The sequence below is a fragment of the Pan paniscus genome, chromosome 16 (assembly GCF_029289425.2).
Source record: "Pan paniscus chromosome 16, NHGRI_mPanPan1-v2.0_pri, whole genome shotgun sequence".
NCBI classification, from domain to species: domain Eukaryota; kingdom Metazoa; phylum Chordata; class Mammalia; order Primates; family Hominidae; genus Pan; species Pan paniscus.
The window spans coordinates 74,457,392-74,470,829 of NC_073265.2; the positions used below are offsets into that span (position 1 = coordinate 74,457,392).

At 49.4% G+C, this 13,438-nt stretch overlaps 1 protein-coding gene across 1 annotated transcript in view; it reads right to left on the bottom strand.

Moving 5' to 3' along the window:
- LOC134729057 (A disintegrin and metalloproteinase with thrombospondin motifs 7-like) overlaps positions 1-13,438 on the bottom strand; it is a 52,167-nt gene that overhangs the window by 16,591 nt on the left and 22,138 nt on the right. The window contains 3 exon segments of the mRNA XM_063596506.1: positions 259-404; positions 801-893; positions 1,494-1,638. Of these exon segments, the coding sequence (XP_063452576.1) occupies positions 259-404; positions 801-893; positions 1,494-1,638 (384 nt within the window).

Genomic DNA, 13,438 nt, shown 5'->3' on the forward strand with positions numbered 1-13,438 from the left:
TGCCACGTGGCCTCTGCTGAGTCTCTCCAGTCTCTGGGCCTCAGTGTCCCCCTCTCTGCAAAGGGGTCGGCAGTGGGGACCCTGTCAGCCCTCAGAACACTCCTTGAAAGTGACTCAAGGTGGCCTGGACACTCAGACTGACCATTATGAGGACACTTCTAAGAGCCAGGGGCTGGGACAGAGCCAAGCTCCTGCAATCGGCTGACTGCCTGGGTCCCTCTGTCCCATTGCCCAGGGCACCCTGGGCCCCACACTCACATAGGCTGCAGGCACTGCTGCTTGGCTCTCTGTATGCCCACGCCACAGCTCCGTGAGCAGATGGACCAGGCGCTCCAGCCAGACCAGCCACCATCCATGGCCTCGGGCTGGAAGCCCACAGGTATGCACTCCCCATTGAGACACCACTACCGAGACAGACGGAGGTAGAGCCACCCCACCCCCAAGCCTATCAGTCATCCTCACCCTAGTGAGAACAAGGTGGGTGGGAAGGCTGCGAAAGGCACAGAGGGGAAGGATGGAAGGTGAGAGAGGCCCCCTCGCAATCATCACAATCATCTGTGACCCAGGCCACATGGAGGCGCTGAGCAGGGAGTAAAACAGCCCACGTGCTGACTCAGCTGAAGACACCCTGTAGAATCATGGAATCAAGCCCTGGCCCCAATGCCTCCACTTCGCAGACGGGGGCTTGGGCTGCAGAGAGCATGGGGCTCTCTGTGAGCCGGGGCTGACTCCAGGGCCCGGTCACAGCAGGAGGTCTGGCCTCTCACACATCCACTGCCGGGACTGGGAACGTCGCCTACCTTATTCTCCCCACACCGGGTGCCGTCCACGGCTGCATCCAGCTTGGAGTGACAGGTGGTCCCCACAGAGCACCAGAGTGTGTGGCAGACATTCTGTGAGGAGGAGGGCATGGGCCATAGCCTCACCCCCTCCCCAGTGCCGCCACCCACCCTGCCGCCACCCCGTCCCCAAGGGTCCCTGGGCACCCCTCCACATGGCAGGGGCCCACAGACCCCCAGAGGTCCCTTCTTGTGTGTCTGCTCCCACCTTCCTCCCCAGACCACGTGGTGGTGTGGGGCGCCCGGGGCTGCACTGCTCAGAGCGGTCCCCAGCTGTCCACACCTCTCCCGGCCCAGCCCCTCCTCTGGAAACGCTCCTGTTAGAAGATCACTTCAGGCAATCTTCGCCAGGATAAATAGACCCTCCCCACAGGGGTTCCTTTTCCCTCTTATGAGCCAGCTCCAGAGAGGCGAAGGGACTTGCCCGAAGGGTCACAGTCGGTCCACGGTTGACCCAGAATTCAGAGCTGGGTCTGTGGCCGCCCATCCCTGGCCTCTCCCACAGGCCACTTGACGTCTCACAGTGTCACTCAGGGGCGTAGCCCAGCCCAGACGAGGTTGCTCCCAGGCTGGCATCCACAGGCTGGTGAAAGCTGTCCCCTAAGCCCTCCTGCCAGGTCCCCACACCCCCACACCCACACCAGCCCCACTCACATCCATGTCCTCGCAGAAGGCAGAGTAGGCCCCGTACTGGAGGCGGCACTGGTGGCTCACATCATAGAGGACCCCAGGCAGCATTGATGGGAAGTCAATGATGTCCTTGGCAGGCGGGTCATCCAGGCACAGGCTCCACACATGGCTAGAGATGGGACGGGAGGATGGAGGGGGGCGCAGCCTGTGAGACCCATCGGAGAAGCCTCGGTGGGGCCAGGAGAGGAGGAGAGGTGGGAGGGGGCACAGAGCCCTACAACTGTAGGAAACTCCAGCCTCCCCGCTCGGCTCAGCCGATCCTCCACCTGCAGCCAGTAGCACAGGCCCTCCCAGCCTCTCTCATCTCACCTCCTGGGCACTCCAGCTGGCTAAACAACCCCAACCCCAATCCCAGGCCTCTGCACACGCTGCCAGGGCCCTTCCCTCAGAAGGCCTCCTGGACCGCCAAACCCTCATGTGGCCCTGCTCTCCGACCCTGCAGCCTCCGTGTCTGAGCCCAGACCCTGGAGCCAGGCCCGACAAGGATCCGGAGAACATCACATCACAGTTGACACAACAGAGCCTCTGACGGCCCCACCCAGGCAGAGACCTCGGGTCATCTGTGGAAGGGCAAGGTCTGGAAAGCAGCCCCTCCCCTGGGAGAGAGCCTAGGGCATCCGTGCCTGTCCCCTGTTTCCCCCACTCCCCAACAGGGCTGGCCTCCAGCCTCTGTCATACCCTATCTACTCCTGCCTTCCTCCAGCTGGCATTCCCTGGCAGCGGTGGCGGGGAAACTGGCAGACACGAGCAGGTGCCATCTGTGTCCACCACACGCTCCTGCTGCTGCGGTGTGGTGAAGACAAGGCTGCCCAGAACCACCACGAGGCAGCGAGCATGGAGTCCGGGGCCCTGGGGAGGGTGGCCCAGGTCCGGCTGGCACCTGCTTCTGCCCCTGCCTCACTCTGTACAGCCCTCAGGCATGCTATTGCTTCTGGGACCAGTGACCAGCCTGCTGTACCTGCTGGACCTTAGGCGGCCACTACAACGGCTTAGCAGCAGGAGTGCCCTGGCATGCTGACCAGCCTGCCCACAGCTCACTGCTGTCCTGGAGGAAGGTTTGGGGCCCTCTGGGGGGCAGCAGTGGCTGGGGAGAATTGAGCCATGCAGACATGCGGGGCTGGGGATGACCCAGGCAGCCACGACTTGGGCAGAAGCATGGAAGGAGGCAGGACCCATGGGACCTGGGGCCTCTAGCCAGGCAGGGGAGATGGGGAGGCAAAATCCCTCCAGTTCTCCAGTCTGCGTGGACTCAGGGTAGGTGGTGCCAGGCCAGATGGCTGGGATGAGCATACAGTCCTGACTGGGACAGGCAGGGGGTCGCACAAGGAAGAAGGGCAAAGGTGATGGATCCTGGAGTCCAGCAGGGAGAGAAAGAGACACTCCGAGATGTGGAGAGGCTGGGAGAACACGAAAGGGTCAGGAAACAGGGCCAAGAGTGCTGAAGACAGGTGTGGAGAGAGGCTGGGAGGGTGGATCAGACCATGGAATCCCGAAGCCCAGATTTCAGAGGAGGGGGCCTGGCAGCTGGGAGACCCAGGGTGGGGTGGGTGGTCTGTGTGGTCTCCTAAGTCCCCTGGCCAGTGACAGGCCCCTGACTCTGCCCAGAGCTGCGGAGAAGAAAGCCAAGGTGACCAGACTTCTACTGAGAACCCTGGAATCCTCCTGGAATCACTCAGACTGCCCATGCTGGCTGGAAACAGATCCTCTAACATGGGCGTTGGCAGATGAGCAGCTGCTGGATGCAGTCCTAGTGCCCAAGATGACCACGTGCCAGGCTGGTCCAGGGTGCTGGGGGCATACCCTCTCATTTGCTCCTCACAACATCCTGGGCAGACTCTACCATCATCTCCCCTCATGCACTCAGGGCCCATACGTCACTTGTCCCGGGTCGCGCAAGAGGGACGTGATGGCCAGGATCTGGAGCCAGGCCCAGGCTGCCTGCACCAGGCTGTGTCTACTCACTGGGCTACCCCCAGTGCAGGGCTCCTCCCATTCAACCGCGAGCCTGGCCTCAAATACTTCACCCCACATACAAGTTCAAAACCATGGCAGTGAGGCCTGGCAGGGAAAAAGGAGTGTCCCAAGTTCTCCTGCGGCTTGGGGCTCCCTGAGCCTCCCTGGGCCTGCACCCGGGGCAGAGTGTCAGCCGGGGGTGGTGGGGTCAGCTGGCCCTGGGCTCCCTCCTTCCCGCCATCATTCCGTGGCTCGAGGAGGTAGACTGGGGGCTCACCCATCCCAGCCAGGGGGTCCTCTGACCCAGAGGCTGAGGGGTCCAATGCACCTCATCCCGGCACCAACAGTCCCTGGGCTGCAGCCGAGCCCTTTTGTTTCCTGGCTGCCCCAGTGCTGACTCGCTGCACATGTGGCTTCTGCAGGCCTGCTGCTGGGCAGCTGAAGCCGCAACCACCTCTCAGCCCACCCTGGATGTATGGGAGAAGTTGGGAGCATGAGGTGACCCTCACAGAATCCACTGCCAGAATCAGGCCCAGGTGCTATCTTGGGAGTCAGAAACTCAAGGTGGCCGTCAGCCAGCCCTTCCTTCCTCTGGCAGGCTGACTGCCAGGTTCTCTGCACTGCCGACACACCCGGATCCCCAAAACCATCAGCCCTTCCCCTCCATGCCCCTCCTTAAGCTAACTATAGCAGAGCTGGGCAGTCCCACAAGAGGTCAAAGCAGACAGTAGGTGACTCCGGTCAGAAGCTTCACTCTCACCTCAAGACTGCAAAGAGCTGCCCACCACTGACAGGAGAGACATGTGGGCCCGCTCCCCTGGCCACCCCTGGGATCTGGTCATGGAGTCACTGCATGGGGTGTCCATGGGGTGAAGTGAAGGACCCCACATGTTACCTAGCCTGCCTCTCTCCCTGTAGAAATGCTGGCTTTGAGGAAACCAGGGACCAGGGCCTCCCCTCCTCCCCACCCAGGTCCAAGTTGACACTGGCAAAATGCTGTGACCTCTCCCCAAGGTCCCATAAAGCACCTGTCAGCCCGGAAAGGTTCTTAGAGTTCTTCAGGTCAACCCTCTTGGACAGGCCAGTCTAGGTTCTTAACCACCAAACAAAACTCTTCTCTGCTTCCAATCCCACCCCCCACCCCAGTAATCCCTCTTCCACTGGAGGCCAGTATCCTTGCTCTTACATCCCTAATGGACCTGGTCACATCCCTGCTTAATCCCCACAGTGAGTGCACTTCTAGAAAAACATGGCACATTGAGCAGACAGATTTATCACTGCTTCCTTCCAAGACTCCACTATAATGACAGTAGAGGAAATAAACAAGGCATAAATCCATAAGGGGTGATGATGAGTCATGAAGGATGTCAACAAGATTCTGGAAGCTGGGAAGCAGATGGCCAGGCAGTAGCTGACTTGCTAGAGTGATGAAAGCTGAGAGTCAGATTCCTGCAGGGGGGAACCACCCAGAAGCAGAAGCCCGAAAAGGCTCAGGAACTGAGTTTTCAGGGACTCCTCAGGGCCTTACGGCCAGGAGGGCTGAAGACAGTAGGGCTGAAAGTCTGTAAGAACTGATCAGACCCTAGATCCCCTCCCCAACCCTGAGTAGCCAAGTGACGGCCACCTGCCACCCAGCAGAGGGCCAGGAATCACTCCCTGGAGAGGGTGAACCAGGAGGCTCTGGCCCAGGAACGGTGGACATACATGAAGGCCCAAGGCAGAAGGACCTACAGAGAAAAGGGGACAAGCAAAAGTCTACACATTGAAGGGTAAGAAACACGCCAAGCCCCTTTCCCACTTGGATGCTGGAATGCTGCAGCCAGACATACACTCTCCCAGGAAAAGTCGAGAGGATTCCTCTCAGGAAACTGAATCACTCAGAAAAATGACCTCAGATAGTGACATTAGAGGATCTCCCCAAAATAGCCCCATCTGAACCAGTCCTTCAGCAGTGACTTGGAAAAGTCCTGCCCAAGTCCACAAACTGCCCAATTAGTGTCTCTACATCTCCTTGCTATATATGAAATACAGCCAATGCATTTTAAGAAAACGTTTCTTTGAGACAGAGTCTCTCTCTTTTGCCCAGGCTGGAGTACAGTGGCGGAATCTTGGTTCACTGCAGCCTTTCCCTCCCGGGTTCAAGCGATTCTCCTGCCTCAGCCTCCTGAGTAGCTGCAATTACAGGCATGAGCCACCATGCCCAGCTAATTTTTTGTATTTTTTTTAGTAGACACAGGATTTCACCATGTCGGCCAGGCTGGTCTCGAACTCCTGACCTCAAGAGATCTGCCTGCCTCGGCCTCCCAAAGTGCTGGGATTACAGGCGTGAGCCACCAAGCCTGGCCAAGAAAACTGTTAACATGAAACAAATATATTTGGCAAAACCCTGTCTCTACAAAAAATACAAAAAATTAGCTAGGTGGAGTAGTACACACCTGTAGTCCCAGCTACTCTGGAGGCTGAGGTGGGAGGAGCACCTGAGTCCCCAGAGAATGAGGCTCCAGTGAGCCGTGATCATAGCACTGCATTCCAGCCTGGGAGACAGAGAAAGACCCCATCTCAAAAATAAAAAAAAAATAAAAAAATAAATATCCATAAGGATCTAAAATGCCTATCTGTATGAGATTGTTCTTTGTTCACATTTTTTCAAGCAAATATCACACAATAAATTGAATGCAGGTGCAAATGACATATCAAACATCAACGAAATTTGCAAAAGGTGTAAGATTGTACTACTTTGGGTTTAGAAATTTTCTTTTCATAAAAGCATTTATAACAAAATTTGGTGAGCTTTTAAGGAATATTTTAAGTATTTCTGATTTAATTTCTAGTGATAAATACCAATAGATATAACCTACATACACAAAAGCTCCTTGGGCCCTCAATATACTTTTAAGAGTGTAAAGGAATCCTGACCCCAAAACTTTGAGAACTGCTGCCTTCCCCTCCACTTTCTTCCTTCCCTAGAATTTCTTCCCTGGAAGAAACATTCCTTTGTCATTCTATGTTAACTTACATAGTTCCATTGAGGCCAGTTTTGCTACCTCCCTCCCATCTTTCCACATTCCTCTCTTGACACAAAACCTGACCAAAGGACTCTACCGGCCCACCTCATTTCCAGTGATTAGCTGTCAGGTGGGCTAAGCCAAGAAAATCTGGGTTTTCCCTGAGACTAGACCTCTCTTTCTGGAAGATATGGAATCACGAGGACAAGGTTGGCCACCTACGGGTAGTGAGAATTCATCTTGCCTAAATGGGAAGACGTTAGGCAAGTTTCTAGAATGCCAGACTGCTTTCTAGAAAGTCAAAGATAATTATACTTTCTGCCACGACTGTGAGAATGCCCATTTCATTGCACACTTTCTAACATTTTTACCAATCTGATAAATAAAAGCTGGTACCTAGAAGAAAAAAAGGCTGGGTATGGTGGCTTATGCCTGTAATCCCAGTACTTTGGGAGGCCAAGGTGAGTGGATCACCTGAGGTCAGGAGTTCGAGACAAGCCTGGCCAACATGATGAAACCCCATCTCTAGTAAAAACACAAAAATCAGCTGGGCATGGTGGCAAGCACCTGTAATCCCAACTACTCGGGAGGCTGAGGCAAGAGAATCACTTGAACCTGGGAGGCAGAGATTGTAGTGAGCCAAGATCATGCCATTGCTCTCCAGCCTGGGCGACAAGGTGAGACTTTGTCTCAAAAAAAAAAAAAAAAGTTTCCATACAATATAATTTGTTCCATCTCCAAAAACCAATTCAGCAATAACTGAAAGCCACCACTTGGAAGGTTTCAAGGATTTAGCTCTACCTGTTGATGTCCAAAGCATTAGTTAAGGTAGGAAAAAAATACACACACACACTCTCTCTCTCTCTCTCTCTCTCTCTCTCACCCTTATGTAGTCAGTACCAGGAAACACGAAAGACTAGATGGTATAGTTATCCAACACAAAGCACACAATAACTGAAGGCACTGTAGAGGAGTAACTTATGACACAGATCTACAATATTGTTGAGTGAAAATGCAGATTATAAAAAAAAATCTGATTTTTTTTTTTTTTGAGACGGAGTCTCGCTCTGTCGCCCAGGCTGGAGTGCAGTGGCGCGATCTCGGCTCACTGCAAGCTCCGCCTCCCGGGTTCACGCCATTCTCCTGCCTCAGCCTCCCGAACAGCTGGGACTACAGGCGCCCGCCACCATGCCCGGCTAATTTTTTCTATTTTTAGTAGAGACGGGGTTTCACCGTGTTAGCCAGGATGGTCTCGATCTCCTGACCTCGTGATCCGCCCGCCTCGGCCTCCCAAAGTGCTGGGATTACAGGCGTGAGCCACCGCACCCGGCCAAAAAAAATCTGATTTTTTAAGGGAGAGGGAACACATACAAGCAAAGGAGAAAAGAGATGAGCAGATGACTGAAAGATACAAAATTCTGACAGTGGTACATTCTGAGTGGTGGAATTATTGGTATTATTTTCTAGCTTTGCCTAAAAACTTTCTAAATTTCTTAAAATAAGAACTTTTTGTTATCCATATTATAAAATATCCATCACCCCAGGAAACTTAACCTTGAGCACAAACTCTACAACAAGTTCAATGTTTGTTCAGTTTAATATTTAAGAGACAACCTACTTTGAAAGACATCTAAAATGATGACCAATATTTAAACCTATGCATTAATATTTTTCAATCGTATGCTTTACATTTTGTAATTTTGATAAGGTTAAGCTTTATTGTCTTTAAAATATTACCTACAATATGCCTGTTTTTAAACAGTGAATGATGCTCTAAAATCACAATATAAATTCAGGCAGTGTTCCTTACATGGAATGTTTAAGTACTTCTAACACTGCTCTTTTTCACTTGTTATGAAAACACAGAACAATTATCCAAGCATCTAATTATTCAGGTCCTTTGTTTCTCCTCCATTCTATTAGTTTTATAGTAATTTTAGGGCCTGTGAGGATGAAGTTGTCTGTGACAGCTACCACAAAGGTTACTATAGGTGGACAAATTTCCAACAAGTTTATCATCACTACCATCCCCACCATAAAACTGTCTCTATCAAGGGCAACACAATTCAAGGTTAGCCAAGACAACCTCTTTACCTGTCACTGCTTAAGAAAAGGATTTTTTGGTCTTATTTAGAAATAACTTTCTGTACCTACTTTTCTCCACAAATCCACTGAGACCAGTGTGTGGCTCTATCTCAAGCACCAGCAAGCAAAACTGCCCGCTAGAAGGTTCAGTTTTTGTATCTTTCCAAATGTAGAACACAGCTATCTTCAGGGATTTCATAATTTTTTGAAAATTGATGCACAAACTTCTTGAAAGTTCAGAGATACAGCAGCTGTAATTCTTCTGAAGGCTGGTTATGGGACGCGTTACCTTCACACTTTCCTGTTCAATAACTGTGGGGTGGAGAATCAAGTAAACTGACAGAATTTCCACATAAAATTCGAAGTGCTCTGACAACAAAAGAAACTTAAAATACACATACACATACATACACACACACACACACACACACACACACGGTTTTCCCTAATCATTTTACAACTAAACAACCAAGTTGCTAACCCAGAGCCCACAAAAGCAGAGTCAAAGTTCTAACACTTGGTAAAAGAAAAATGCATACATACCCCTGTGAGCTAAAATAAAATGCTTAAGTATTCAAAGACAGACAGCAATTACAGCTACTGAGAACATCATTGTAAGCAAACTGAGGCAGAGAAAACAAACGTGCTGATGAGGATTTGAAACACCTAAGCTGCAGAAACCCACTGGATGGTTTCCTAGGTTCCGAGTTGGCATTATCTTTCAGAACGATCTTCTAGAAGAGATCACATAACACTGTTACAAAGGATCTGGAGAAAGGGACCCTGGCTTCATCACTCTGGCTCTCCAGTCATGCTTTACATTTGGCAGTGACTATCTCCATTCAACTCAATTCCCTAACCCTAAACTAGCTGACATGTATCAAATACTGCCCTTTACCAGGTCTAAGTAAGTTTAACTCCCCCGACTCCCACCAAAAAAAAATCAAGATACTAAGGGAAACCTGTCTCCTCTTCATATACCTGTTCCTTTCAAGGAAGCCTATAAAAATGGGGATGAGAGAGGATAACCACTAGGAATTTGACTCTATATTATAAATTCAGATAAATGAAAACAATAATTCCTCTGGACTCAAAGTGATATGGCTCTGATGACTGGAGAAACATCGGGGTCCTTTGTGTCACGTCAGTTAAAAGACATGGACACACAGGAGTGGTTTTAAGGAGCAGAAAGTTTAATAGGCAAGAAAGAAGAAAGGCTCCCCGCTGTACAGAAAAAGGGGGGCTCCGAACAGAGAAAAAGCCCCGTGTGTGGCAGAACAGTACTTGGTTATATTGGGAGGCTGGAGGAGGTGGTGTCTGATTTGCACAGGGACCAGGGCATTGGTTTGACCAGGCATGTCATTCATGCAGCCCGAGAAAAACGTGGCCCTCTCACCCTAGCCTTTTAATATGCAAATGTAGGTCACCATGTTGTCCTGCACACGTGGGGTCATCTGGAGGTGTCACCTTGAGGTGGTGACTAGAAGAAGAGGGTGGCAATCACCATGTTGAATGGACACAGTTTCTAAGCGCTGGTATTTGCATATCAAAGCTTGGCAGCCTGTAGTCCCAGCTACTCAGGAGGCTGAGGCAGGAGATTCACTTGAACCTGGGAGGCAGAGGCTGCAGTGAGCTGAGATCACACCACTGCACTCCAGCCTGGGTGACAGAGCGAGACTCCGTCTCCAAAAAAAAGATAAAAAGAAAAGAAAAAGAAATGTTTCTGGAGTTGTTTCTATTAAAAGCGAAAGCCTTACTGAGGCCTCCTTACCCTCTCTATCTGCCTAGTATAATTTCTGAATAACTCCTCTATTAAAAGTACCACTTAGGTGCTTAATATGACAGTTCTGATATTTCCCAATGCTCCTCCACAAATTCAATTTGGAAAGGTAATCTGTCCCAGGAGGGCAAACCAAAGAAAAAGTCCTAGGCTCCTGAATCAAGGTTTGTTTCTTTCCTTTGTACAAGTTGACAATAACATTCCTCCTGATAGTCCCCTACGGCTTATGCTAAAATATTGGAAAGAGAATGAAAGGACTCAATACAAGAAAAAGCAGCAAATGATAAAATATTGTTGTTTCATTTGGACTCAGGAATCAATCCTGAAAAGCAAGTCAGAAATTAACTCCTCTGAGAAAGATAAGGTCCCTGTTCCTAGACAGCTCACCAACACATGGAACCTCCTCCACCGCCTTCCTCCGTCCAATACCCCTAACCCTAACCTCCCTCCCCCTCAAGCAGAGGCAGTTGTCCCAGACCCTTCTCCTACCCACATTGTTCCCCCTCTGTATAACCCTGCCTCCTGGGAATCGTCCCAAGAGCCTGCTCACTACCACCCTAAGTACTCTTCCCTGAAAGGATTTCAATGTGAGATAGAGCAATGTAAAAGGGATATTCAGAACTTCCCCTTCCCCTCTACCTCGGGAGAATTAGCTCCACCTCTCTTCCCCTTAAGACAGGTGTCCCTAGGTGGAGGAAGTATTCGCTTTGTAAATGCTCCTTTAACCAGCTCGGAGGTCCAAAACCTAAAAACAGAGTTCAAGCCGCACTATTAGACAACTCCTGTGGAACAGCAGATCAAATTAACCAATTTCTAGGACCACAGTTATATATACTTGGGCTGAGTTAATGTCCATCCTAGGCATCCTTTTCTCAGGGGAAGAAAGAAGCATGATCTGTAGAGCTGCTATGGTAGCCTGGGAACATGAACACCCTCCTGGCCAAAACACATTCATGCAGCAGATCAAAAATTCCCCAACCAAGACCCCCGGTGGGACAATAATAACGCAGCCCACTGAAGAGGATATGCAAGAACTTAGGGAAATGATAATAAAAGGGATTCAGGAGTCAGTACTCTGAACCCAAAATCTTACTCGAGCATTCGACATACAACAAAGGAAAGATGAAGGGCCTATCGAACTTTTAGACAGCTTGAAAGAACAAATGAGAAAATATGCTGTTCTAGATTTAGAAGATCCTCTTAGGCAGTGAATGTTAAAGCTTCATTTTGTTACTAACAGCCAGATATCACAAGGAAATTACAAAAGATAGAAAATTGGAACGACCGTCCCATGAACGAACTTCTTAGAGAAGCTCAAAAAGTGTGTGTAAGGAGGGATGAGGAGAAGCAAAAAGAAAAAATGAAAACGATGTTATCCACCTTCCAACAAGGGGCCCCAAAGGATAAAACACACCAGTATTACTCTCTGTTACCCGGAGACCCACACACTCCCAAACAAAGCCTCCCGAGAGCCAAAACCTATAAAGATCCTAGGCCCCCACTTCCTAAGCCATATAAAGAACGTAAGGAGGCAAAGCCGAGAAACCCAAAAATAAATGAGACAGAATCAATGCTTCAATTGTGAGAAAGTAGGCCACTTCAAGAGGTATTGTCCCGAATTAAAATCAGAAAGAGAAGTCGTCCCACTTACGACCTTTGAGGAGGAATAGGGGGTTAGGGGCTCTCTCTCTTTTACCTTGAATCCCACCAAGAGCCCTTGATAAATTTACAAGTGGGACCCAAATCTGAGCTTACGACCTTTTTAGTAGACTCAGGAGCAGCCTGCTCCTGTTTGTTACCTTCCCCACAATATAACCTGGTCCTCAGAGGAGCTTGTAGTCTCAGGGGTAAAAGGAGAGGGAATCAAACGAAAAATTTTAGAAGAAACAGAAATTAGATGTAAAAACTGCTCAGCTAATGTTGAATTTTTGTTAATTCCAGGAACTAATCTATTAGGAAGAGACTTAATGTTAAAATTAGGTATAGGTTTACGTATTGGCTCAGAAGGATTCTATACTTCATTAAACCTGCTCGCCACTGCAGAAGAAAACATACATTCATCCTGATGTTTGGGCAAGGGAAGGAAATTGGGGAAAACTCCAAATGCCCCCTATACATATAAAGTTAAAAACCCCTGGAGAAATAGTAAGAAGAAAGCAATACCCTATTCCTTTAGAAGGCAGAATAAGCCTGAAACCTATAATTGAAAGCCTCATCAAGGATGGGCTCCTTGAACCCTCGATGTCCCCTTATAACACCCCAATACTGCCTGTGAAGAAACCAGATAGGTCATATTGACTGGCATAAGACCTCTGGGCCATCAACCAGACAGTCTAGACTACCCATCCTGTTGTCCCTAATCCTTCAACCATTCTCAGTAAAATTCCATATGAACATCAATGGTTTACAGTAATAGGTTTAAAAGATGCCTTTTGAGCATGTTCCTTGGATGAGGACAGCTGAGACATTTTTGCTTTTGAATGGGAAGATCCCCATTCTGGATGACAGCAACAGTATCGATAGACAGTTCTACCCCAAGGCTTCACAGATTCCCCTAATCTCTTTGGTCAAATTCTAGAACAAGTGTTAGAACAAGTTTATACCCCAAAATGTATATGTCTGCTCCAGTACGTAGATGACTTATTAATATCTGGTTAGGCTATAGAAAAGGTATCTGCTCTCTCCATCCATATCCTTAACCATTTGTAAGGAGAGGGACTATGGGTTTCAAAGAGAAAGCTTCAATTCATAGAGCCTGAAGTTAAATACCTAGGACACTTTATAAGTAACGGCAAACGAAGGACAGGGCCTGAGAGGGTGGAAGGGATTGTATCCATACCTTTGCCTAAGACTAAACAAGAACTCAGAAAATTCCTAGGGATAGCTGGAGATTGCCACTTATAGACTGACTAATATGCCCTAGTCACAAAGCCTCTCTACCTAAAACTCACCCAAGAAAAGCGTGACCCTCTCCTGTGGACTTCTGAAGAACTCCACCAGGTTGAGGAGCTAAAACATCTGCTTATAACTGCCTCTGTTTTAGCTTTGCCTTCCCTAGAAAAGCCATTTTACCTTTCTGTTAACAT